The 26526-nt window shown below is 49.1% G+C and overlaps 1 protein-coding gene across 1 annotated transcript in view; it reads left to right on the top strand.

Moving 5' to 3' along the window:
• The first annotated feature begins 1215 nt into the window (after window positions 1–1215).
• Window positions 1216–26526, top strand: part of MSH2 (mutS homolog 2) — a 164049-nt gene continuing 138738 nt past the window's right edge. Inside the window, exons 1-5 of the mRNA XM_040430306.1 lie at window positions 1216–1522; window positions 7555–7709; window positions 11836–12114; window positions 12376–12522; window positions 14364–14513. Coding sequence (XP_040286240.1) covers window positions 1315–1522; window positions 7555–7709; window positions 11836–12114; window positions 12376–12522; window positions 14364–14513 — 939 coding nt within the window. The 5' untranslated portion in view covers window positions 1216–1314. The remainder of the gene's footprint in view (window positions 1523–7554; window positions 7710–11835; window positions 12115–12375; window positions 12523–14363; window positions 14514–26526) is intronic.

The following is a 26526-nucleotide window of genomic DNA, read 5'->3' as shown; positions in this document are numbered from 1 at the left end:
GCTCCTCCTGTTCTATAACACGCTGCCTGCAGACTGCACTGCATTTTGTGGTGACAGGTTCTCTTTAGGGTAGGGCTACCTGACGAGACTGGTCGCAGCCAAAATCGCAGGTGTACTGCCGTGTAGCGGTGATCCCATAGAACTGAATGGGGTCAAATGTGTCCGTAATGTATATGTTACATGTGGGACAAAAACCTCCTGTGAACACAGCCTAAGGCATCCTGCACACGACTGTGGGGCAGCCGTGCCCATGTTGCAGACTGCAAAACACAGGCACCAACCGTGTGCACGCCTCATCGCGATGCAGACGGGTCCGCGATCTGCAAAATGTGGCGAATGATAGGAAATGTCCTGTCTTTTGCTGTGCGGAGACACGGAAACACGAGGAAGGACTTCCGGTCTGTGCCTCCACAGTGCAAAAGATAGGACATGTTCAATCTTTCGCCGCATTTTGCGGATTGCGGACCTATTGAAGTCAATGCATCTGCACCTCGATGCCTGTGTTTTGCAGACTCCCAGTTTGCAGTCCACAACACGGGCACGGCGAGTGCATGGGGCCAAAGAAAGTCGCATTTTAGCATCATTTATATGCAAGTTTCAGTTTCAGAATTAGCAAAACATTTTTGGCGGCAGAAAATCGGAAGAAAACACCCTTCCCCTTTGACTTGGGGAACACATTCACTTCACGCCGCCATTTGAAGTCAATGGGAAACTGTTGGCGGCATTTTGATGGCGGATTATGCTGTGTTTTTTTTTTGTTTTTTTTAGCTATGTGAACATTACTTTCAATTTACCAAATGAGTAGAAAAGCTGCTTTTTATATCAAAAACTGAGGTAAACACATTGATAAATCCTATGTCCATATCACAGCCTCAGGCATATGCACATAGAACACAGAAGATTTTCATATGTAAAAGGTTTATCTGCAGCTCTGAAATCCTTCAAACACATAGCGGGTCATTTATCAAACTGGTGTAAAGTAGAACTGGCGTAGTTGCCCATAGCAACCAACCAGATTCCACCTTTCATTTTTGACAGCTCCTTTGAAAAATGAAAAGAGGGATCTGATTGGTTGCTATGGACAACTAAGTCAGTTCTACTTTACACCATTTTGATAAATGATGACCCCCATAAAATGAATTCATGTAGAGAAACTTTACTCTGGTAAGTGCTGGCTAGTGCCCCCACCTAAGATGGCGCTCGGCGCAGCGGCGCGTGCTTGCGTAATGACGCCGTTGCCGGGCGACGCGGCTCTTTCTACGTCCTGTCATCCTGTGTTGTTGCTGCTGCTCTGTGTTGGCGGGAGATTCCAGCATGGCCGTGCAGCCGAAAGAGAAGCTGTCCATGGACAGCGGGGCAGAGAGCGGCTTCATCAGCTTCTATTACTCCATGCCGGAGAAGCCGGACACCACGGTGCGGGTGTTTGACCGGAACGATTACTACACGGTTCACGGCGGAGATGCGTTATTTGCCGCCAAGGAAGTCTTCAAGACCAACGGGGTCATCAAGTACCTGGGATCAGGTGGAGACTTCACGACATTTGTAGTCTATACCTTGCTTTACGTTACACGTGGCACCTTGGTTTACCGGTGGCCCCTGGGCATGTGGGCATGCTGGCATTTTTCTGCAGGCGCACCAGTGCTGTCACAGGTCGTCTCCTTTTATCTGCATGTGAAGGGTTAAACGGTCGATCGGAGGTTTCCCGTTAGATCTGGAGGGCGCCATGCCTTTTGTTTTTGCACAAAAATAAACTTTTTTTTGGGTGATGTTTACACTGCCCTCATCACTTCTGAACAGTGGGGGAGGAAAGTGGATGTGGTTAGCTAGGCGTCTAGGTGGACGCCAAATTTAAAGGGCTTTGTGATATGGATGACGTCCTTGTGATAGGTCATCGCTATCGGATCGGGGGGCTGACAATCTGCGCCCAGGGTCAGACTGTGATAGGTCATCGCTATCGGATCGGGGGGGCTGACAATCTGCGCCCAGGGTCAGACTGTGATAGGTCATCGCTATCGGATCGGGGGGGCTGACAATCTGCGCCCAGGGTCAAACTGTGATAGGTCATCGCTATCGGATCGGGGGGGCTGACAATCTGCGCCCAGGGTCAAACTGTGATAGGTCATCGCTATCGGATCGGGGGGCTGACAACCTACGCCCAGGGTCAGACTGTGATAGGTCATCGCTATCGGATCGGGGGGCTGACAATCTGCGCCCAGGGTCAGACTGTGATAGGTCATCGCTATCGGATCGGGGGGCTGACAATCTGCGCCCAGGGTCAGACTGTGATAGGTCATCGCTATCGGATCGTGGGGCTGACAATCTGCGCCCAGGGTCAGACTGTGATAGGTCATCGCTATCGGATCGGGAGGCTGACAATCTGCGCCCAGGGTCAGACTGTGATGGGTCATCGCTATCGGATCGGGGGGCTGACAATCTGCGCCCAGGGTCAGACTGTGATAGGTCATCGCTATCGGATCGGGGGGCTGACAATCTGCGCCCAGGGTCAGACTGTGATGGGTCATCGCTATCGGATCGGGGGGCTGACAATCTGCGCCCAGGGTCAGACTCCAGCTGATCTCATATCCTGAGAACGACATCAATATCACGGAAGCGAAATAAAGCTATAATACCAGTATAGGTGGGGGATTGGTAGACCCTTAGACTAGTACAGGTAATAATCCACTGAAGTAGATGGCATGCTGGGGGTGAGTATTTGAAGGGCTACAAAGTGGTAAAGTTGATGAATTATTATAATAAGAAGTCGGTGTTCTAAAAATGGGTGATCGCTAGCCCCTTGTTAGTAGTGATTGCGGACAGTGAAATTAGTGACAGGGGGTGATGTACTATAAAGGGCTATTACTTACCACAGTTACAATAAATATTATAATATAGTAGAAAAACAATTAAAATCCAAGATGCAGTAGAAGTAGGTGCGGTATATCAAAATCACTGTGCGGGTACTTTCACACTAGCGTTTTTCTTTTCCGGCGCTGAGTTCCGTCCTAGGGGCTCTATACCGGAAAATAACTGATCGGTTTTATCCCCATGCATTCTGAATGGAGAGTAATCCGTTCAGGATGCATCAGGATGTCTTCAGTTCAGTCTTTTTGCCTTTTCAGGACGGAGATAAAACTGCAGCATGCTACGGTTTTATCTCCGGCCAAAAAACTGAACACTTGCCTGAATTTTTTTTCCATAGGAATGTATTCGTGCCGCTATGCTGGATCCGTCCTTCCAGTCTGCGCATGCGCAGACCTTTAAAAATGTGAAGAAAAAAATAATACTGGATCCGTTTTGCCAGATGGCACTGGAAAAACAGATCCGGTATTGCAATGCATTTTTTCTGACTGATCAGGATCCTGATCAGTCAGAAAAATGCCTGATCATCAGTCAGAAAAAATGACATGCGTTTGCATACAGTTTGCCTGATCAGGAAGGCAGTTCAGGCAACGGAACTGCCTGCCGGAATCAAACAACGCAAGTGTTAAAGTACCCTAAAACAAGAATAAAAAAATGTCTTCACTCACTTCATTGGTGGTGGTGGAATGGGGGGGAAACCCTAGATCAGGAGTCTGTAACTAGGAATGAGGGAATCGACTTTGCATAAAACTTTGTTAGAATACCTTGGAACTGAACCAAAGTTTGGTAAAAGTTTAACAGTAGAAATGAATTACTGAAGTCATTACCTGAAGTCCCGCGAGACTTCGCGCAGTAAGAACTTCGGCTCATCGGAGCTAATACATACTAATACTGTATGGAGCGCTCGCTCCGTATGGAGTTCTAACACAGTTTTATGCGAATCGACTTTGGATGTTTCACTCGAAGTCGATTCGCTTATCCCTATCTGCATACTCCAGCTGTTGTGAAACTACACCTCCCAGCATGCACACTTGCTCTGTGGATCTAGGAAATCTTGCAGAAGTGTATGGAGCATGCTGGGACTTGTAGTTTCCTAACAGCTGGAGTGCCGAAGGTTGCTGACCCCTGTCCTAGATGCCCCAAATCGCGCCACTTTTAGACAGATTTTTGGGGCATACCCATTAGTAAATCTGGGCCAGTGTGCTGCCATAACCTGCGCCATATTTACCAATCGTTTCACGTAGTTCATGAAGGTTGGGGAATCCTTAAAGACATCGCTTTTGACGACAGTGAGATTGTGACTTTTTGAAAAAGCTGCATTTGTTAAAGGGATTTCTCTTAGGGACTCTGTTTCTTTATTATATCTTTAGGAGTTTGGCGCTTTTTTTGGGGGTATTGTTCTGGAAAGGGGTCAGATACCCAGTAGGGATCGAGCAATATTGATTTTTTTTTTTTTTTTTTAGGGCCGATACCGATAATTTGTGAACTTTCAGGCCGATAGCCGATAATTTATACCAATATTCTGTGAATTTTCATTTTTGCAAAAAAAAAAATTCCTACACAAATCTGCTGAAAGTGAATGTTTATTGTTAACATGTAGGTTTTTTTTTGTAAATATTTCTTTTTCAATTATACTTAATATTTTCGTGTTTTTTTTTTGTTTTTTTTTTTTACTAACTTGTCCTATTCACCCTAATAGAGCTCTATCAGGGTGAATAGGACCTCACACTCTCCCTGCTGCTCTGTGCACACAGCAGCAGAGAGATTACCATGGCAGCCAGGGCTTCAATAGCATCCTGGCTGCCATGGTAACAGATCAGAGCCCCAGGATTACACTGCTGGGGCTCCGATCGGAGGAGGGGAGAGGGGACCCTGTGGCCACTGCCACCAATGATTAATACTGGGGGGGCGGGGGTGCACTGCGCCACCAATGTTTTTAATGTGGGGGTGGGGGGTGCACTGCCCTCAAATGTTTTTAATGTGGGGGTGGGGCGCGCATTGTGCCTTCAATGATTAATACTGGAGGGCGCACTGCGCCACCAATGAAGATAAATCTCTCATTTATTCATATACAGGAGGCGGGAGCTGGCTGCAGAATCACATAGCCGGCTCCCGACCTCTATGAGCGATAGCCGCGATCCGCGGTAGTTAACCCCTCATCGCGGCTACCGCTCATAGAGGTCGGGAGCCGGCTATGTGATTCTGGAGCCAGCTCCCGCCTCCTGTTGAATTTGAATGAATGAGAGATTTATCTTCATTGGTGGCGCAGTGGCCACAGCCCCTCCCCTCCTCTTGTCCTCCCTCCTCTCATTGGTGACAGCGGCACAGGGGGAGGGAGACCCTGCCTCCTTCTCCCCTGTGCTGCTGAGGGAACACGGATCACGCTATCAGCAGCGCGATCCGTGTTCCCCATACATTATCGGAATATCGGCAAAATAGATGCCGATAACGGTTAAAATCCTGAGTATCGGCCGATAATATCGGTAAAACCGATAATCGGTCGATCCCTAATACCCAGACACGACTGCACAGTTACGTGTCCTGGCCTAACCCCTTCTCCATCACCCAACTGCAGGTCTAGATGGCCAGTCTAAGCGTCCGCCATCTATGGGACTGGTAAATCTGGAAACTGTCACTATTCGCTTTATTTCGGTACTTTAGACCCAGTCCTGAGTATCTGTAATTTGTCCCCTTAAGGCCTCATGCACACGACCGTTGTGTGCATCCGTCGCCGTTATGCCGTTTTCCCTTTTTTTTTCGCGGACCCATTGACTTTCAATGGGTCCGTGGAAAAATCGGAAAATGCACCGTTTTGCAGCCGAGACCGTGATCTGTGTATCCTGTCCGTCAAAAAAATATGACCTGTCCTATTTTTTTGACGGACAACGGTTCACGGACCCATTCAAGTCAATGGGTCCGTGGAAGAACACGGATGCACACAAGATTGGCATCCGTGTCCGTGATCCGTGGCCGTAGGTTACTTTAATACAGACGGATCCGAAGATCCGTCTGCATAAAAGCTTTTTCAGAGCTGAGTTTTCACTTCGTGAAAACTCAGAACCGACAGTATATTCTAACACAGAGGCGTTCCCATGGTGATGGGGACGCTTCAGGTTAGAATATACTAAAAGAACTGTGTACATGACTGCCCCCTGCTGCCTGGTAGGTGCTGCCAGGCAGCAGGGGGCAGCACCCCCCCCCCTGTAGTTAACACATTAGTGGCCAGTGTGGCCGGTCCCCCCCCCTCCCCTGTAGTTAACTCGTTGATGGCCAGTGGGCCCTCTCCCCTCCCTCCCCCTCCTAATTAAAATCTCCCCCCCTATCATTGGTGGCAGCGGAGAGTACCGATCGGAGTCCCAGTTTAATCGCTGGGTCTCTGATCGGTAACCATGGTAACCAGGACGCTACTGCAGTCCCGGTTGCCATGGTTACTTAGCAATTTGTAGAAGCATTATACTTACCTGCGAGCTCCGATGTCTGCGTCCGGCCGGGAGCTCCTCCTGCTGGTAAGTGACAGGTCTGTGCGGCGCATTGCTTAATGACCTGTCACTTACCAGTAGGAGGAGCTCCCGGCCGGACGCAGACATCGGAGCTCGCAGGTAAGTATAATGCTTCTACAAATTGCTAAGTAACCATGGCAACCGGGACTGCAGTAGCGTCCTGGTTGCCATGGTTACCGATTGGAGCCCCAGCGATTAAACTTGGACTCCGATCGGTACTCTCCGCTGCCACCAATGATAGGGGGGGAGATTTTAATTAGGAGGGGGAGGGAGGGGAGAGGGCCCACTGGCCACCAACGAGTCAACTACAGGGGAGGGGAGAGGGCCCACTGGCCACCAACGAGTCAACTACAGGGGAGGGAGGGGGGCCGGCCGCACTGGCCACCAACGAGTTAACTACAGGGGAGGGAGGGGAGAGGGGACCACTGGCCACCAACGAGTTAACTACAGGGGAGGGGGGGGGGGCGGCCGCACTGGCCACCAATGAGTTAACTACAGGGGAGGGGGCCGGCCACACTGGCCACCAATGAGTTAACTACAGGGGAGGGGGCCGGCCACACTGGCCACCAATGTGTTAACTACAGGGGGGGGGGCTGCCCCCTGCTGCTTGGCAGCACCTACCAGGCAGCAGGGGGCAGTCATGTAAACAGTTCTTTTAGTGTATTCTAACCTGAAGCGTCCCCATCACCATGGGAACGCCTCTGTGTTAGAATATTCTGTCGGATTTGAGTTTCAGATCTAACTCATATCCGACAGTATATTCTAACGTAGAGGCGTTCCCATGGTGATGGGGACGCTTCAGGTTAAAATATACCATCGGATTGGAGAAAACTCTGATCCTATGGTATATTAACTCCTGACTTTAAATTGAAAGTCAATGGGGGACGGATCCGTTTGAAATTGCACCATATTGTGTCAACGTCAAACGGATCCGTCCCCATTGACTTGCATTGTAATTCAGGACGGATCCGTTTGGCTCCGCACGGCCAGGCGGACACCAAAACGACTTTTTTTTCATGTCCGTGGATCCTCCAAAAATCAAGGAAGACCCACGGACGAAAAAATGGTCACGGACCAACGGACCCCGTTTTTGCGGACTGTAAAAAAAAAAAACGAGTTGTGTGCATGAGGCCTTATCCTGATATCTTTATAACTGGATGTTACTATTTTTATTTTTAATTTGTTTTTATTCTAGGAAGCAAGAAGCTGGAGAGCGTGGTGCTTAGTAAGATGAACTTTGAATCGCTGGTGCGGGATCTTCTCCTTGTTCGTCAGTATCGTGTGGAAGTTTATAAGAACAAGTCTGGAGGGAAATCCTCCAAGGACAGTGATTGGCATCTGGCTTTTAAGGTACTTCAGGGTCTCACGTGGCTGCACGGTCCTTGCTGTCACCTGGTTGGGTCCCCCCTGACCTTCAATACCTCCATTGTAGGTTGAATATGTGATGTGAACAAAGCATTAAAGGGGTTCTCCAGGATTTTTCATATTGATGACCTCTCCTCATGATAGGTCATCAATATCAGATCTGCGGGGGTGTCGGCTGTATCAGGAGATGGTGTGCGGCGCGCGCTGTGCACTCTTGCCGTCTCCCTTCTCTTTTCCTGTCGCTGCTGCTGTCCCACAGACATACAGCAGAGAGCAGGAAGGGGGACGGGACGTGCCCTGAGGATAGGTCCGCAAAATATAAAAAAAAGCCCTATGGCTGCACAGCGACGTGTGTGGTGTTGCAATGCGACGTGACATTCGCACAAAATCCATCTAAATTGGATTTTTTACAAAACGAACCAATATGGTATATTCACATGTGGCTTTAATATTCACACGATGGTAAAAAAAAAAAAAAGGGGGGCAGTGTCAATAGTGCCTATCGCCACTGGAGGAGTCGTGGGAGCGGAGAGGATATCACGGGGAAGGCTCGTGCACATGTATAATCATTTTGTGCAGGGTGTAAAAATCGGAACTCAAAAGAACGGCAGAGGAATATTAACTATATGGTATCTAAAAAGAATGGGGTGGAGTTTCGCATAAGAGGAAACTGCTCATGCGAAAATGAGGGCATCATATACGTGCTGGAGTGCCCATGTGGGCTCCAGTACGTGGGCAGGACGGTGAGGAAGTTGAAGGTTAGGATACAAGAACACCTACGGAACATCAAAAAAGGCCTGATGACCCATAGTGTATCAGCTCATTTCAAGCTTATGCATGGAAAAAATCCGCGGGGCTTGAAATTTGCTGGAGTTGAAACTGTCAAGCCACACTGGCGAGGAGGGGATTCGCTGGCACAGATAAATAGAAAAGAGGTTGAGTGGATCTATCAGTTAGGGACCCTACAACCAAGTGGGCTAAACATAGAATTTGATTTGAAGCCATGTATACTGTAAAGTGTTCTCACCGGTAGCATCGTTCGGCTTTTCTCTACCTGGCTTCTTGAGGACCTTTGAGCGACGTCATGTTAGCCTAACCGTTCAATTGGGCGGTGGTGCTTCGTGATGTGGACGTCAGAGGGAGGAGGCGGGGTCGAGAGTACCTGAATGACGTTCTAGGAGTGGGCGGAGAATACCTGAATAACGCTCCAGGAGTGGGCGGAGCCTAAGGGACGGCATCAGGAATACTGTAGACAAAGTTGGAGGGATCTAGGATATTAGATGTTATCGTTATGATGTGGGATAGTAATTTTGGAAAGTAGGCTGAAAATATGTACTGATTGAACATAATTGCGGTAACCCGAAAGGGTGTATATACGAATGAGTTTATAACAGCGAGAGAAACTCACATTTTATTCTAATGTTTGTTTTAAGTGTGAATGTATAAAGGATCATTAATTGTGATTTTATTATGTATGATTTGCAACTGTTGTTTGAAAATTTGGTATATGTTACGGAACTATACCGGCTTATGTAATGAGATTAGCTGGGCTATTTAAAGGGCCCTACTGCAAGCATGCGCAGTTATCGCCCCTGAAGAAGCGAGGCAGCGAAACCCGGGTCGGGCAGGAACGTGACGATTGTTTTGTACTATATGCCTTTTGTCTACCGACTCTTAGGAGGAGGTCTGGGGAAGATCGGATCCTTTGGGTGACAAGGAGAGGGGCTGATGCCCTATGCTATCCACTGTTGACCGGGAGACATAGTCTCTAGCAGCGCGGTTCCAAAACCCCTTGACATGTATAATCATGGTTGCCTAATGGACTCCTCGAACAGGCGTGAGACAGACATCTATCCGTGCCTGGGCTTGAAAACAGACCAGAAGACAGGGTCCCCACCATAAGGGGTCGTCTCTGAGATATACCATAGGGTGATCTTTAGGGAAAGGTCTATCCCCCCCCACCCTACAGTGATATCATATCTGTTTGTTACATGGAGTCGTGTATCTTTGAGCAGGGAACTGCGTATTAGTGATATTGTATGATGAATTGATCACTCATAGGACATTTTTAAAAAATATTTTAATAGTTTGGCCTTTTCAGACGTGGTGATATGTAATATGTTTATTTATTGTTTATTTTCTATGTAAAATTGGGTAAGGGGGCGATTTATACTTAATATTTAATGTTTTGTTTTTTTTGTTTTTTTTTACTTTTTATTTAATAACTTTTTCCCCTTAGGGGCTAGAAACCTGGGATCTTTTAATCCCTTGTCCTAGTCACCCTAATAGAGCTCTATTAGGGTGACTAGGATCTCACACTCTCCCTGCTGCCCTGTGCATAGTGCACACAGCAGCAGGGAGCTGACTATGGTGGTCAGGGCTTCAGAAGCGTCCTGGCTGCCATGGTAACCGATCGGAGCCCCAGGATTACACTGCTGGGGCTCAGATCAGAAGCTGCCACTGCCACCAATGAAGAGGAGGGGAGGCAACCCTGTGGCCACTGCAACCAATGATTTTAATACTGGTGGGGTTTGGGGGGGGACGCACTGCACCACCAATGATTTTAATACTGGAGGGGAGGGAATGATTTTAATACTGGGGGGGAGGGCACACTGCGCCACCAATAATTATATAAAATTCTGAACTAATCATCATATGTACAGCGGCGCCCAGGGATCTCACTGCACTTACTATTATCCCTGGGCACCGCTCCGTTCTCCCGCTATAGTAGGAGGAGACTGCCCTTGTTCTCCTGGGCTTCTCCTTCTCCCAGGCTGTAGCGCTGGCCAATCGCAGCGCAGAGCTCACAGCCTGGGAGAAGGAGACGCCCAGGAGAACAAGGGCAGTCTCCTCCTACTATAACCAAGAAGTTGCTGGTTTGTGTGCGAATGCACACAGTAGGGTATTTGCTTGGCGCACAAAAGGACGACCTCAGTCAGCGGACTTTGGTGAAATAGCTGTTTTTATTGTTCAGTAGACAACGCGTTTCGGAGTTTATAACTCCTTTATCAAGTCTTAATCGGGCGTCAGCAGAGAGACTGGCCAGATGGCTGGAGCGTCTGGTTGTGCTGGAAACGCCGCTCCAGCCATCTGGCCAGTCTCTCTGCTGACGCCCGATTAAGACTTGATAAAGGAGTTATAAACTCCGAAACGCGTTGTCTACTGAACAATAAAAACAGCTATTTCACCAAAGTCCGCTGACTGAGGTCATCCTTTTGTGCGCCAAGCAAATACCCTACTTCGCACACAAACCAGCAACTTCTTCCTTCACAGTCCCTAGGAGTCCTGGCAACTCCACCCTAAGGGACCGAACGGGTATTGGCAGCACCGACCCTCCCAAAAATACCAACGCCCCCTTATTTCTCCACGTGTACCTACCTCCACGGAAGGTGTGCTCCAACCAGCACAACACCAAAAGGTGAGCACACTTCGACCATTACGCAAAACAACACAACCGCCACCCACCACCCTATGAGCGCCTCTCCCTTCTCTTTTCTCTCTTGCCAAATTTCTACTATAACCAAGTGACCGAACATACCGGAGGGCATAACAGGAGAACGGAGCAGCGCCCAGGGATAATAGTAAGTGCAGTGAGATCCCTGGGCGCCGCTGTACATATTATGAATTTTTTGCCACATGAAAGGTCCTCTTTAATACAGGAGGCGGTTGCGGCACCTGAGGGGTTAACTGCCGCTAATCGCAACTCCCCGCCAGCACCCACCTCCTGGATTTGTATTAAACATTTATTGGTCGTGCAGTGCGCCCACCACTCTCTCCTCATTGGTGGTGGCAGCAGCGGCACAGGGGGGAGGGAGAGACTGCTTCCTTCTCCCCTGTGCTGCTGAGGAGAACACGGAGCGCGCTGAGAGCAGTGTGATCCATGTTCTCTGATACTAAACAGCGCAATAGCTAAGCCTAGTATCGAAAAAAGGCAAATCCTGCTATCGAGGTCATTACCAGGCAAAAGTATCAATTGGGTATCGAAAATTCGATACCCGAAACAATCCTAATCCAGTCACTACCCCCAGGGTAGATCCTGTGGAAATCTGTACTGTGGAAATCCAGCTTGTACAGCCCATTTACTAATATATATTTTTATTTCTTTTCTCAGGCCTCACCCGGAAACCTGACGCAGTTTGAGGAGATTCTGTTTGGCAACAACGATATGTCCTCTGCTGTTGGAGTGGTCGGTGTCCGGCTGGTCACTTCTGAAGGGCAGAGATTGGTTGGTGTTGGTTTTGTAGACTCCACGTTGAGGAGGCTCGGAGTGTGCGAATTTCCAGATAATGACCAGTTTTCCAATCTAGAGGCTTTACTGGTTCAGATTGGACCCAAAGAGTGTGTGATGCCTGGAGGAGATCCTGGTGGAGACATGGGGAAAATAAGACAGGTACGTCAATGTGTGTGGGCAACATGGCGTTCCTGACTTTCACCCGACTACCAGACTATGCTGATGTCTAGTACTAGGCGCTGGCAGAGGCGAGGCTCTCATTTCTTTTTTGATCTTGCCATATACCCGTTTTGTGGTTTCGATAATCCTGTATGCTTCCTGGGGCTGTTGTGCTAGACTAGGGGGTTATCTGTCCTCTTTTTCTTTTTTGCCCTGAATTTTAGTTCTGATCTTTTGCATTTCTATAATTGTTTTTCACAGATTGTTCAGCGAGGTGGGATTCTCATTACAGATAGGAAGAAGTCAGAGTTTACCACGAAGGATTGTGTACAAGATCTTAACCGTCTACTGAAGGCTAAAAAAGGCGAGCAAATCACGAGTGCAGCGTTACCAGAGATGGAGAAACAGGTACGCCTGCACCTAAATGTCTGATGGGTATGGCATAGCTGTGTGCAGGAGACTTCTGTACTATACACCTGCAGGAGCTGCATCTGCCATTTTATGTTGCTTTGTTTAAAGAGGACCTGTCACCTTTCCTGACATGAAAAGGGGGTTAGTCAGCACATCCCAATGCGCAGGTGCACACTGCCATGGCTTAAAACACAAAGAAAAAAAAATATATACAATGCAACAGCACTCTGCAAACCAAATAAAGTACAATCGTGCCATAGTAATAGAAAATATTCTGGTGCTAATGCTACTCTTATTTAGTAAATTTGAAATTCTTGGCAAATACATTTTGTACAAAATTATTTGGGCCCGTCTGCCAAATGTCAAGGCGATCTCTGTAACCTAACACTAAATCCTACCTGTTATGTACCATAATGGCCACCATAAAATTCAGGGAGTGCAGATTCCATGCTGGGTCCACTCTGCTCTTTATAATTTTTGGTGCCACAATGGCCTCCATTAAATTCAGGGAATGCAGGTACCAACATGCATGCTGAGCCAGCTCTATACCTCTCCTGGTGCCAAAAGGCTTCCAGTGAGTGCAGGGAGAGCAGGCTACAGCTTTAGGCTACATGCACACGACTGTATGTGTTTTGCAGTCCGCAAAACAAACAGATGACATCCGTATGCCATCCATATTTTTATTTTTTATTTTTTTGCGGATCCATTGTAAGAATGCCTAAAATGGACAAGAATAGGACATGTTCTATATTTATTTTTATTTTTTTGTGGGGCTACGGAAAGGACATACTGATGTGGACAGCATACGGTGTGCTGTCCTCATTTTTTGCCGACCCGTTGAAATGAACGGGTCCGCATTTTATCCGCAAGAAAAAACGGAACGGACATGAAAACAAACAACGTTCGTGTGCATGTAGCCTTATACTTACACTAATGAAAATCAGCTATGGGGCAGACAGGCCAAGACTAAATGGAGTCAGCCACAACTCCAGTACTAACTGCAAAGAAAAAAGGGGGTCAGTCAGCACATCCCAATGCACAGGTGCACACTGCTACGCTGTTTTAATAGCTTTATGCATTCCCCATGAAATAGTTCTGGGACATCTATTCTTATGTCTCTATGTTGTACCATTTCTTTATTATTTCTACTAGAAGCTATGAATGAATTGCTAGCAGTCTGCAGTAAGGGTACAGAGGGGTGGTAACAAGTTGGGGGGGTGTACCTGCACATTCTGACTCTATCCAAGTGCTGCCATTTTTGGACTGTGCAGGTACAATTCCCCCCCCCCCCCCCAACTTGTTACCGCCCCTCTGTACCCTTACTGCAGACTGCTAGCAATTCATTAAAAACTTCTAGTAGAAATAATAAAGGAATGGCACAAGATAGAGCCATAAGAATAGATGTTCCAGAATTGTTATTACATGGGGAATGCATGTAGCTATTAAAACAGGCATGTCAGGAGAGGGGACAGGTCCTCTTTAATGTTGTATGTGAGAATTATCTCCCTATTACAGAGAGACATGGAGGTACAAGAAGGACCCATACACATATACTAGTATTTTTTCACCTTGTTAGTAGGCTATTGTCCCCTAGAAGACCATGCCTAGAGCATATGAGTCCTACAGAAAACACCTCTGTATGTCTCTGAATAATATAGAGGTATACAGCGGTACTGATCATTATGATCTTTAGCTGTAAGTATATAATTATCTCCAATGGGGGATATGGACTTAAGACCACACAGGTAATTTTGGCCTCCCTTTTTTCCATTATAAACCCTTTTAGCTACTTGCATGTAATTATTCTTGCGTTTGACGCCAGCCTCCTGTAATCCTAGGTTGCCATGTCAGCCCTGTCTTCAGTCATGAAGTATCTGGAGCTGTTATCAGATGAGTCTAACTTTGGACAGTTTGCGATGACCAGCTTTGACCTGAATCAGTACATGAGATTAGATAACGCTGCAGTCGGCGCACTGAACGTCTTCCCCGTAAGTATCTCTCAAGAAAAGTAAGCATTGCTGGACTTTAATTTAGAATTGGATTGTCGGAAACAAATGTCTGACCTAAAGGTGCCCGTATATGTTAGGTTAACATTGCTAAAATCAATGCTTTCGGCCAAAGCTGGGTTCACAGCTACACTGCTCAGTACTGCAGTGTAGTATCTTCTGCGCTGCTGCTTTTGAGGGTGCGGTTTAAAGAGATGGGGGGGGGGGGGGGGAGCAGGATCTCCTCCTCTTTGTGCAGGGCATGGGAGACGTTTTGTAGGTGGTCTTCATCCACTAGCTCATGGGCAGCTGACAATTAGTGGAGCCTGTAGAAGCGAAAACTGATAACTGCAGAGTGCGAATCATATACTAGCCAAATCTAGTGTTATTCTTCATGTACACAACAGCTTATTATCAGGACAAGTCCATAAAGCTTTTTATTGTACCAAACTGCTCAAAAACTATTGTGCCGTTTAGATGGTAGCTAAGTAGAAAGAGCGGACTCGTAACTTTTTTCTTTTTTTTTTGTGATGTGTGATTTCATATTTAGACAAACCTGTCCTTATAAAATGCTTTTGATAATGTAACCCACATTTCAAAAATGCAGCTTTCTCGCCCATTCCATTGGGGGACACAGACCATGGGTATAGCCTAGGAGGTCATTACTAGGAGGAGACACTATGCAAATAAAAAAGAGAGCTCCTCCTCCCCGTGCTATACCCACATGCTCCACCGGGAGGACCCCAGTCTTGCTTAGTGTCGGATATTTTTTCAGCAGAGGACGCAGGGTCGCAATTTTGCTTCCCTGGTCTCTCGGTGGAGCGAGCATCGGGGTCGAACTGGCGTCCCCGTCCCCGGCTACCTCTCCCCCCCCCCCCCCCCCCCCCCCCCCTTCCCCAAGAAGTTAAGTGGAACCGGGCTCGACCTGCAGCTCCGGCGGCCTACCAGATCTGGGGTCACCTATCCTGCCCTCCTTCCAGATCACTGCCACTCCTTGTGCCAGCTGACTGCAGGACGCAGATAAGTACACTGCACTCCTGCAGTGCTCCCTGTCCTCCCTCTGTCTCCTGGTGTGACACTTAGGGCCGCTTAGTGGGTGGGTTCAAGGGGGGGAAGGATTCCTGTCTGGGGCAATCGCTCTTGCAGAAGTGGCAGCTTCCTCTGCTCTCCCACAGCGGTGCTCTATGGAGCGGGCTCTCCTACCCTTCCGGCGGCCGAGACTCTATTATTTTTCATACTTCCCGCGCGCGGGTTTTGTGCTTTCCTTGACGCGATTTGTGGGCGGAGCCCTTTTTCTTCAGCTCCGGCACTTTCGTCTCAGCGCTCTCCACACTTGTCGCGGTAGGATAGTGTTTACTCAGCGTGCTGCAGGAACGGTAGGAGACCCTGACCCCTTTCTTTGCAGGGATTGCTGCCATCATGCCAAAACCTGGGGCCCCCAAAAAATCCAAGTCTGCTCCTTAGGCCCAACTGGGGCCGTGTAAGGTCTGCTGTTTGCCACTATCGATCACTGGATCCTGTGACTCTTGCCTTGCCTCTGGACATTGGGCCGTGGAAATTGTAACATCCGGTTACAAAATAGAATTTGCTTCCAGGCCTCCGGAGCGTTTCTTCCTTTCTCGGGTTCCGGGGGATCCGGTCCGGGCCTCGGCCCTTTTGCAGGCGGTCTCTTCCCTTTTGGACAGGGGAGTGATTGTTCCAGTCCCCCTGGAGGAGAAAGCGCAGGTTTCTACTCCAACCTATTCGTTGTGCCAAAGAAAGAGGGATCGGTGCGTCCGGTTCTAGACCTAAAGCTGTTAAACAGGTCTCTGCGGGTCTGGAGGTTCCGGATGGAATCCCTCCGCTCCGTTATTGCTTCTCTTCTTCCAGGGGAGTTTCTCGTGTCTGTGGACATACAAGAGGCCTATTTGCATGTCCCTATAGCAGAATCTCACCACAGGTTTCTGCGCTTCGCTGTCGGCGGGCAGCATTACCAGTTTGTCGCCCTTCCCTTTGGGCTGGCTATGGCCCCTCGGGTATTCACGAAGATCTTGGCGCTTCTCTGTACCAGGGGCATATCTCTGTTGCCCTACCTGGACGACATGCTGATAAAAGCTTCCTCCCTTCCCCAGGCCAAGGACAGTGTCCGAATCACTGTTCAGACTCTGGAACAGTTCGGCTGGCTGATCAATGTTCAGAAGTCATCTCTTCACCCCTCTCAGAGGGTGACCTTCCTAGGGATGGTTCTGGACACCACGGCAGCTCGGATATTCCTTCCGGATTCCAAGTCCTCTTGGATTCAGGAGTCGGTACCTCACCTACTGCGCTCCCGACGTCTCTCCATCCGGGAGTACATGAAGGTTCTGGGGCTTATGGTGGCCTCCTTCGAGGCTGTCCCCTTTGCCCAGTTTCACACTCGGCCTCTGCAGTGGTCGATCCTGTCCTTTTGGGACAGGACATCGCGCGGTCTGGACTCTTGGGTCAGTCTGCCTCCTCGGGTTCGTGTGGAACTCCATTGGTGGCTGTCCCCTCAAAACCTGACTTCAAGGAGGTCCTTCCTTCCGATCTCCTGGACAGTCGTCACCACCGACGCCAGCCTCCTGGATTGTGGTGGTGTTCTCCAGGCCCGGACGGTGCAGGGTGTTTGGTCGGCGGCGGAAGCCCGCCTTCCGATCAATGTGCTGGAGCTCAGAGCTATTTTCCTCTCCCTTTCTCATTGGACTCCTCTCCTGGCAGGTCACCCGGTAAGGGTCCAGTCGGACAATGCCACAGCCGTGGCTTACGTCAACCACCAGGGCGGGACCCGCAGCCGGACGGTGATGCAGGAGGCGGAAAGGATCCTCCAGTGGGCGGAGACTCATGGTCCAGTACGGTCGGCAGTATACATCCCAGGGGTCGACAATTGGAAGGCGGATTTTATCAGCCGCAACACAGTGGATCCAGGAGAGTGGTCTTCAAATCCGGCGGTTTTCGAGGACGTCTGTCGCCGGTGGGGCCGCCCGGACGTCGACCTGATGGCATCCAGGCTCAACAACAAGGTTCCCACGTTCCTGGCCCATGCTCGGGATCCGGAGGCGTACGGGGTGAACGCGCTGGTGTCTCCGTGGCAAGGCTTCCCCCTCCTTTATGTCTTTCCACCACTGCCTCTACTACCAAAGGTCCTTCGCAAGATCACGTCGGAAGGGATTCTGACCATTCTCATCGCCCCCGCGCCTGGTTCTCGGACGTCACTCGGATGCTGGCAGACGTTCCGTGGCCTCTTCCTCTCAGGGAGGACCTACTGTTCAAGGACCGCTCTTCCACCAGAATTTACGGTCACTTCGTTTAACGGCTTGGCTGTTGAGACCGCCATCCTAAAGAAGAGGGGCTTCTCGGACTCTGTTGTGAAGACCATGATCCAGACCAGAAGTCCGATAGTCACTGCGCCGAATACAGATGAACACGGCGCAGGCGCGAGAATTCGGCCACGATGGATGCGATGGAGGCTGTCAATCTAGAGGAGATGGGCGGGCTGGAGGGACGAGCTGGGTGGCAGACACGGTGAGTAGCCGAGCCTCTAGGTGCTGAAAAGACGCTCCCATAGCACCTAGAAGCTCATTTGCATAGCAATAAAAGTTCTTTTTTTAGGGTAACCGCTTCAGAGAAAGGTATTACAATAGCATGGTTAGGTACAGCAGACACTAGCAGATCGCTAGTGTCAGACAGCTAATTTGGTCAAAATGTGGTGGTAGAAACCCTTTAAATATTCTCTCCTCTTTTACCTTGTTGATTCCCTTTATCATATCCCCTCTGTCTCGTCTTTCTTCCAAGCTATACATGTTAAGGTCCTTTTAATCTTTCCTGGTAAGTTTTGTCCTGCAATCCATGTACCATCAACCCTGTTACAAAGCTTTGTGTCATCAGCAAAAAGACACACCTTACCATCGAGGCCTTCTGCAATTTCGCTGATAAAGATATTAAACAATATGGGTCCCAGAACAGATCCCTGAGGTACCCCACTGGTAACAAGACCATGGTCTGAATATACTCCATTGACTACAACCCTCTGTTGTCTGTCCCTCAGCCACTGCCTAATCCATTCAACAATATGGGAGTCCACGTACAGCCTTATTCTACATAATTAAAAAACTAATCTTTTATTTCATGATGGAATAACCTTTGGATGGTAATATATTTTCTCGCCCATTCCATTGGGGGACACAGACCATGGGTATAGCTTAGGCCACTACTAGGAGGAGACACTATGCAAACAGCTCCTCCTCCACTGGCTATACCCCCATGCTCCAACAGGACGACCTCAGTTTTAGCTTAGTGTCGGATAAGGAGGTGACACTCCTGCTCCTGCAGGGTTGTCCCTGTAGTTTTGTTCTTTTCCTGTTTTTTTTCTCAACAGAGGACGCAGGGTCGCATGGTGCGTCCCTGGTCTCTCAGTGGAGCGAGTGCCGGGGTCGAATGGTTGTCCCCGGCTACCTCCCTTTCCCCCCAGAAGATAAGTGGAACCGGGTTCGACCTGCAGCTCTGGTGGCCTACCAGATCCAGGGTCACCTACTCCTGCCCTCTATCCAAATCACTGCCACTCCTTGTGCCAGATGACTGAAGAGGTGTACCCCGCTGGTCCGGAACAGAGGCTCTCCTGCAAACCGCTCGACCCCCCCCCCCCCCCCCCCCCCGTGCTCAATGTGACACGTTTTTCTTATGGCTTACCTGTAGTCCAGGGCCTGCTGGGTTGAGAGGGAGGAGGGATTCCTTCTTGGGGCAGTGGCTGTTCGCAGCGCCATGCTAGGCGCCGTTTCAGTTCCCCCGTTCTATCGGAGGGCTTGTTAACCCCTGCATCTCTGGCGGTGGCCCGGGTCTGCCTTTTTCATATTTCCCGCGATCTGTGACGCGACTGGGGGGCGGAGCCTATCGCGTCTGCTCCGGCGCTTCCACTTTGCCTCAGCGCTTCTCCACACTTGGCTGCTCCTCCGGCTCCTCACAGGTCACGGTAGGACAGGTTTAGCGTTTTTCAAACGGTAGGACACCCTGACTCTGGTATTGTCGCCATCATGCCAAGACCTGGGGCCCCCCAAAAATCTAAGGCAGCTACTTAGGCCCCACTGGGATCTTGTAAGGTCTGCTGCTTGCCGCTATCGGTCACAGGCTCCTGTGACCCGCCTTGCCTCGGGACAGGATCCTCCTCCTTCCTCCTTCCTCCTTCCTCCTTCCTCCTTCCTCCTTCCTCCTTCCTCCTCCCTCCTCCCTCCTACAGGTCTGAAGGGGAAAGGTCCGGCTTGGACGAGGACACGGAGCTGGAACCCTCGCCTAAGCTCTCCACCATGGTGGCAGACTTTGTCACGACGATCCGTGACACCTTTGACATCCAGGGGGAACCACTTTCCTCTAGTAGCCAGGAATTCCCCCTTTTTCCATTCCAGGAAACCAGAGGCAGTCACATTCCCCATTCATGGTGAGTTCGCCAAGGTCCTTTCTAAGGCCTGGGAGCGCCCTAATCACCGTTTTTGTGCCACAAGGCGCATGGATACTCTTTATCCTTTCCCGGCAGATAACGTGCAGAAGTGGTCTTCTCCTCCCAAGGTCGACCCGCCGGTGGCCAGATTGGCTAAGAACACGGCAATACCGGTCCTGGACGGGTCCTCCCTACAGGACTCTGTGGACAGGCGTTTGGACTCTTTCCAAAGCCATCTCCACTCTGGTGTTCGCCTCGGCCTGGGTAGCCAGGACGCTTTCGGTGTGGTTGCAGCTCCGCCGTCAGGATCTCGCAGAGCAGGATGCCTCTGCGGACACCTTGAACTTCGTCCTCCAGATGTCTCAGACGACAACATTCCTCTGTGAGGTCTCTTTGGACGTTAGCACTCTTTTTGCGCGTGTTTCGGCCCTCTCTGTCATGCAGCGCAGGGAGGTCTGGTTGAAAGTCTAGGACGCCGACTCTTCCTCCAAGCGTTCCCTCACTAGCCTCCCCTTTGCGGGCTCCAGACTCTTCGGTGCTAAACTGGACGAGATTATCTCCGATTTGCTGGAGACTGAGGGCAGGAGCTTCATTGTCGTCACTGGGCATGCGCCGAGCCCAGTGATGTCCGATGCTTGCTCTTCCCTCAGTCTCCAGCAAATCGCAGTGGCGCAGCCCTCAGTGGGTACTGCGTCTGCGCGAGACTTCGCTCGGCTGTCAGGGAGGGGGAGGAGAGGGATGAGACGCTGTGGGCGGTTAGGGATTCTGGAGGAAGGCGTTTTTGGCACTGTAAGAGGGGCGTTACTGGGCACACAAAGGGGAGCATAACGCCCCTCTGGGCACCTTCAGGGTTAATTTGCATAATTATAAAAGTCGTTTTTCTGCAAAACTACTGGACGGATTACAATATAGAACAGCACAGCCGATTCAAGGTAAGCTGTGGAGCATGACTGGTTTAAAATCCGAATTTGGGTTATGAGAGGTGACAGAATCCCTTTAAGCCCCAACCTTCCTGGCGCCCGCGGGCACAATTCCAGGGGCGCCCAAGCAGTCCTCCGCCTGAAGAGTCGCCCCCACCGCTTGCGGTGGGGGGCCGTCTGCGCTCCTTTCAGCATATCTGGAGAGCTCATGTTCAAGACGCCTGGGCCCTGCAAATTGTGACTTCTGGTTACAAGATAGAATTAGTTTCCAGGCCTCCTGAACGCTTCTTTCCTTCTCGGGTTACGGGGGATCCGGCCCGAGCCTTGGCCCTTTTACAAGCGGTCTCTTCCCTTCTGGACCCGGGAGTAGTTGCCCCAGTTCCTTTGGAGGAACAGGGCACAGGGTTCTACTCAAATCTCTTTGTAATACCGAAGAAGGAGGGATCAGTGCATCCGGTCCTAGATCTGAAGCAATTAAACAAGTCCCTGCGGGTGCGGAGGTTCCGGATGGAATCCCTTCGCTCCGTTATTGCTTCTCCTCTTCCAGGGGAGTTCCTAGCGTCGGTGGACATCCGGGACGCCTATCTGCATGTCCCTATCGCAGAATCTCACCACAGATTTCTGTGCTTCGCCATTGGCGGCCGTCATTATCAGTTCGTCGCCCTTCCCTTTGGGCTGGCGACAGCCCCGCGGGTATTCACAAAGATCTTGGCGCCGCTCATGGCACTTCTCCGTACCAGGGGCATATCTCTGTTGCCCTACCTGGACGACATACTGATAAAGGCTCCCTCTCGTCCCCAGGCCGAAGACAGCATCAGGATCACTGTTCAGACTCTGCAACAGTTCGGCTGGCTGATCAACTTCCCGAAGTCCTCTCTCCAACCTCCCCAGAGGGTGAACTTCCTGGGGATGATTATGGACACCACTGCAGCCCAGGTATTCCTTCCGGATTACAAGTTCTCTCGGATTCGGGAGTCTGTGTCTCGCCTTCTGCATTCCCCGTTTCTCTCCAATCCAGGAGTGCATGCAGGTGCTGGGGCTTATGGTGGCCTCCTTAGAGGCAGTCCCCTTTGCCCAGTTTCACACTCGGCCTCTGCAGCAGGCGGTTCTGTCCTTCTGGGACAGAACATCGCGGGGTCTGGACTCTCGGATCCGCCTACCTCCTCGGATTCGCATGGAACTCCCGTGGTTCCTGTCCCCTCAGAATCTGACTTCGGGGAGATTTTACAGGTGAGTTTCACAAAAAATATCCTTTTCCTCAAAAAGCATTTTATATATAAAAAAAAAATCAATTTATTTTTTAATATTTAAAATCTTTTTAATTTTTTTTAATTTTTTTTTTTTTCAAATATCTTTTTATTAAGTTTGTGAGATTCCGTACAATGTCAATTAAATTACACATATCAAGCAATTTGGAAGCATTACATTCTCCTCCATTCATCATTGCATTAATCATTGATTTTTATCCACCCTGATATATGATTATTATATATATATATATACAGTACAGACCAAAAGTTTGGACACACCTCATTCAAAGAGTTTTCTTTATTTTCATGACTATGAAGGCATTAAAACTATGAATTAACACATGTGGAATTATATACATAACAAACAAGTGTGAAACAACTGAAAATATGTCATATTCTAGGTTCTTCAAAGTAGCCACCTTTTGCTTTGATTACTGCTTTGCACACTCTTGGCTTTCTCTTGATGAGCTTCAAGAGGTAGTCCCCTGAAATGGTCTTCCAACAGTCTTGAAGGAGTTCCCAGAGATGCTTAGCACTTGTCGGCCCTTTTGCCTTCACTCTGCGGTCCAGCTCACCCCAAACCATCTCGATTGGGTTCAGGTCCGGTGACTGTGGAGGCCAGGTCACCTGGCGCAGCACCCCATCACTCTCCTTCATGGTCAAATAGCCCTTACTTTCAAAGTTTTCCCAATTTTTCGGCTGACTGACTGACCTTCATTTCTTAAAGTAATGATGGCCACTCGTTTTTCTTTACTTAGCTGCTTTTTTCTTGCCATAATACAAATTCTAACAGTCTATTCAGTAGGACTATCAGCTGTGTATCCACCTGACTTCTCCTCAACGCAACTGATGGTCCCAACCCCATTTATAAGGCAAGAAATCCCACTTATTAAACCTGACAGGGCACACCTGTGAAGTGAAAACCATTTCAGGGGACTACCTCTTGAAGCTCATCAAGAGAATGCCAAGAGTGTGCAAAGCAGTAATCAAAGCAATAGGTGGCTACTTTGAAGAACCTAGAATATGACATATTTTCAGTTGTTAAACACTTGTTTGTTATGAATATAATTCCACATGTGTTAATTCATAGTTTTGATGCCTTCAGTGTGAATCTACAATTTTCATAGTCATGAAAATAAAGAAAACTCTTTGAATGAGGTGTGTCTTTTGGTCTGTACTGTATATATCTGTGTGTGTGTGTGTATATATATATATATATATATATATATATATTATATATAATATTATATTTTATTATATTTTTATATATATATATATATATATATATATATCTCTATATCTATCTCTATCTATCTATCCCCCATAGGTAGATATACCCATAGACAACCTATTGACCCAACAGAGGCCAAGTGTGTCTTTTTACTGTGTGGTATATGTTCTTTTTATTTTTAAGGGGCATATCACTAGGATATGCCCCCGTTGTCTGATAGGTGCAGGTCCCACCTCTGGGACCCTCATCGACACCAAGAACGGAGCGGGGAAGGTGGTGGCCGGAGGACCCCGGGTTTTCTGCTGTCCTGCCACCACCAGGCTCTCTTCCTTTAGTAGTGAATGGGAGCGTACCCGTAGTAGTGAATGGAGGGTGGCTGCGCATGTGCTGTACGCCCTCCATAACTTTCGGGGCTCCGTTCTCAGTGTCGATGCAGGTTCCAGAGGTGGGACCCGCACCTATCAGGTGGGACCCGCACCTAGCGATATGCCCCCATTGTCTGAGACGGGAAACCCCTTTTACATGGTAGTCAGTGGCACACATGGACCCTTACATCTGAGGTACAAGTCAGAGAATATTCCTGAATGATACAGACGACGTAAGATATTCATGTCTTCCAGTGTTCTGAATAGGATATGCCATAACAGCCCGATTGTGGAAGTTCAAACTCTGCTGATGTCAAGGACTGAAACGACCGTGCCTTCTGCATTTCTTCAGCCCATCCCTGTTTGCACAGGGCGATGCGCTGCTGACGAGCGATGCCTTTTTGTGCCGCATAAAGGGTTGGGGCTGGCAACAAGCACTTGGGGAGAAACTTAAGACATGATGGGGAAATAAAATTATTCGGTATCTCCTTAATCGTTACAGCCCATACGATGTAGTGTTTGGTGAAGATAAAATGAAAAATGTAAGAAAAGTAAAATGCCTGTGATATCTACAGCAACGTGATCTAAAAAGATATAGCCCATAAAGCAGAAAACAAGATTTCCTAAAAATTAAAAATACAGTTCTGCTTCTCAGATTGCAGGGGGGGCAGAAACGGAAACGTGTTGTGTCCTGAGAGCCACTTATGTTACGTGATAGATCCATTACCAGTCTATGACCTCCGTTGTGATATATCATAGCAGATCTGTAATATCCACCATGGCTTCTGTAAGAATGGAAGCAGAGATGCCAGGGTGAACCGTCCTAAGGTCCTTTTACTGGGAGCGCTGATGAGAGATACATTGGGGGTCATTTACAAAGACTGGCTTTTTACACTGGTCTTTGATTCCCCCATGCACTGCTGGAGGATTTGCCTAATTTATGAGCACCTCGTCAACAGTCCATATGCCTGGAGTAAAAGAGATTTCAGCGCTTGACTGGAGTAGTTACGCCTCTTTTTACGAATATTAAGTTTACTGGAGCTGAACCACACCCAAGTGGGATAAAAATTGCCATGCAACAAAATATCGTCACAGGGGTGTTTAACAAGTCGCAAAAAGAGCTTATGCACCTTTTTTTTATGCAAAAAAACTGGCATAAAAATGTTTGCAAACGTCCCCCATTGTATTGCACAAAGCTGATCTGGTTGTACTGCACAGACGCTGCGGGTCTGCCGAGCTGCTTCCATAGAGCAACATCTAGATCAAAGAATGCAGACCAGCCTCCAGCGCATGTTACAGCAGGCCTGATTATCATGTGGGAGGCACAGGTATGTTCTCGTCTTCAGGAATGTCTGCACCGTGCAAGAACGTGCAAGATTTGGTTTTGTCTTGCCTTTATGGTAAAATAGAGGAACATGAGGGTTTTCTTCATGATTTGTGCAAAATATAAAGAAGGTAACTGAAGCCGTGAATAAATATGACAGCCGCACCTTTGTCTGTCAGATCACATATAATATGTCTACTTTAAAGGGAGTCTGTCATCAAAGTTTCACCTTTTTAACCCTTCCCATAACTTTCTAGCAGCCTTACAGTTAATAAAAACGTTACCTTTTTGAGCAATCCTGGTCTTATAAAACCGGCAAAAAACAACTTAGTAGCATATGCAAATGAGGGCTCGCAAGTGCCCAGGGGCGGCGTTACCCTCGTAGGTGCCCAGCTAGCTCAGCCTTATTGTTGCTCCCCCCGCCCATTCTTTCCCTCTGCCCGCCCATTCTTTCCCTCTGCCCGCCCATTCTTTCCCTCTGCCCGCCCATTCTTTCCCTCTGCCCGCCCATCTACTTACTTCTTGTTTCGCCAAGATCCCGCGCCTGCGCACTCAGTCTGTCGGCTGGCGCCTGCGCACTGCGATGCCCATTCCTTGTACGGCATCACAGTAATTAATGCGCATGCGCCGGCTAACGGACTGAGTGCACAGGCGCGGGATCTCGGCGAAACAAGTAGTAAGTAGATGGGCGGTCAGAGGGAAAGGATGGGCGGGGGGAAGCGACAATAAGGCTGAGCTAGCTGGGCACCTACGAGGGTAACGCCGCCCCTGGGCACTTGCGAGCCCTCATTTGCATATGCTACTAAGTTGTTTTTTGCCGGTTTTATAAGTCCAGGATTGCTCATAAAGGTAACGTTTTTATTAACTGTAAGGCTGCTGGGGGCGGAGCCTAGCGGCGCATGGAGTAGGACGCACGCCGCACTAGCTCCGGCAAGAATCCTGTCTAAATACATCTACAACGGTGGCGATATACCTTTAAAACATCCGTAGGAGCGGGGGACATAGCCAGGAAGCGGTCCGGTGGAAGGAAAAAACATCATGCCTGCAAAGAGAGGCAAAACGCCGAGTCGGCAGGACAGAGAGGCACGATCCCAAGATGGCGCTGAGGAGGAAGAGTGGCCTGACCTGAGGGCGGCGGTGAGTCAGGGAGCGGCAGCGCGGCTAGAGCGCTTCGCTCACAAGTCACACCAGTCCCCCAGCCATGTATGGGGAGAAGGAGAGGGCACCCTGGCACAAGTGGAGGTAGGCTTAGGGGAGCAAGATGGCCCCTGTAATGATGATCAGCAATCCCCAGTTCAGGGGGGGGCGAGTGCCAGCATGTGCAGCACTGGGAAGTGCCTGCCAGTGATCAATGCCCCTGAGCCCACCTTGAAAGATGTGATGGCAGCTATTGCTAGCTGTAACGCCACCCTCCAGAATATGAATATGAATATTAATATTGGAAGTCTAAAAGCGGACATGTCCATTATCCGTCATGACCTGCATAAGGTGGCTGAACGCA

Source organism: Bufo bufo, chromosome 4 (genome assembly GCF_905171765.1).
Source record: "Bufo bufo chromosome 4, aBufBuf1.1, whole genome shotgun sequence".
NCBI classification, from domain to species: domain Eukaryota; kingdom Metazoa; phylum Chordata; class Amphibia; order Anura; family Bufonidae; genus Bufo; species Bufo bufo.
This window is presented reverse-complemented; position numbering and strand designations above follow the sequence as displayed.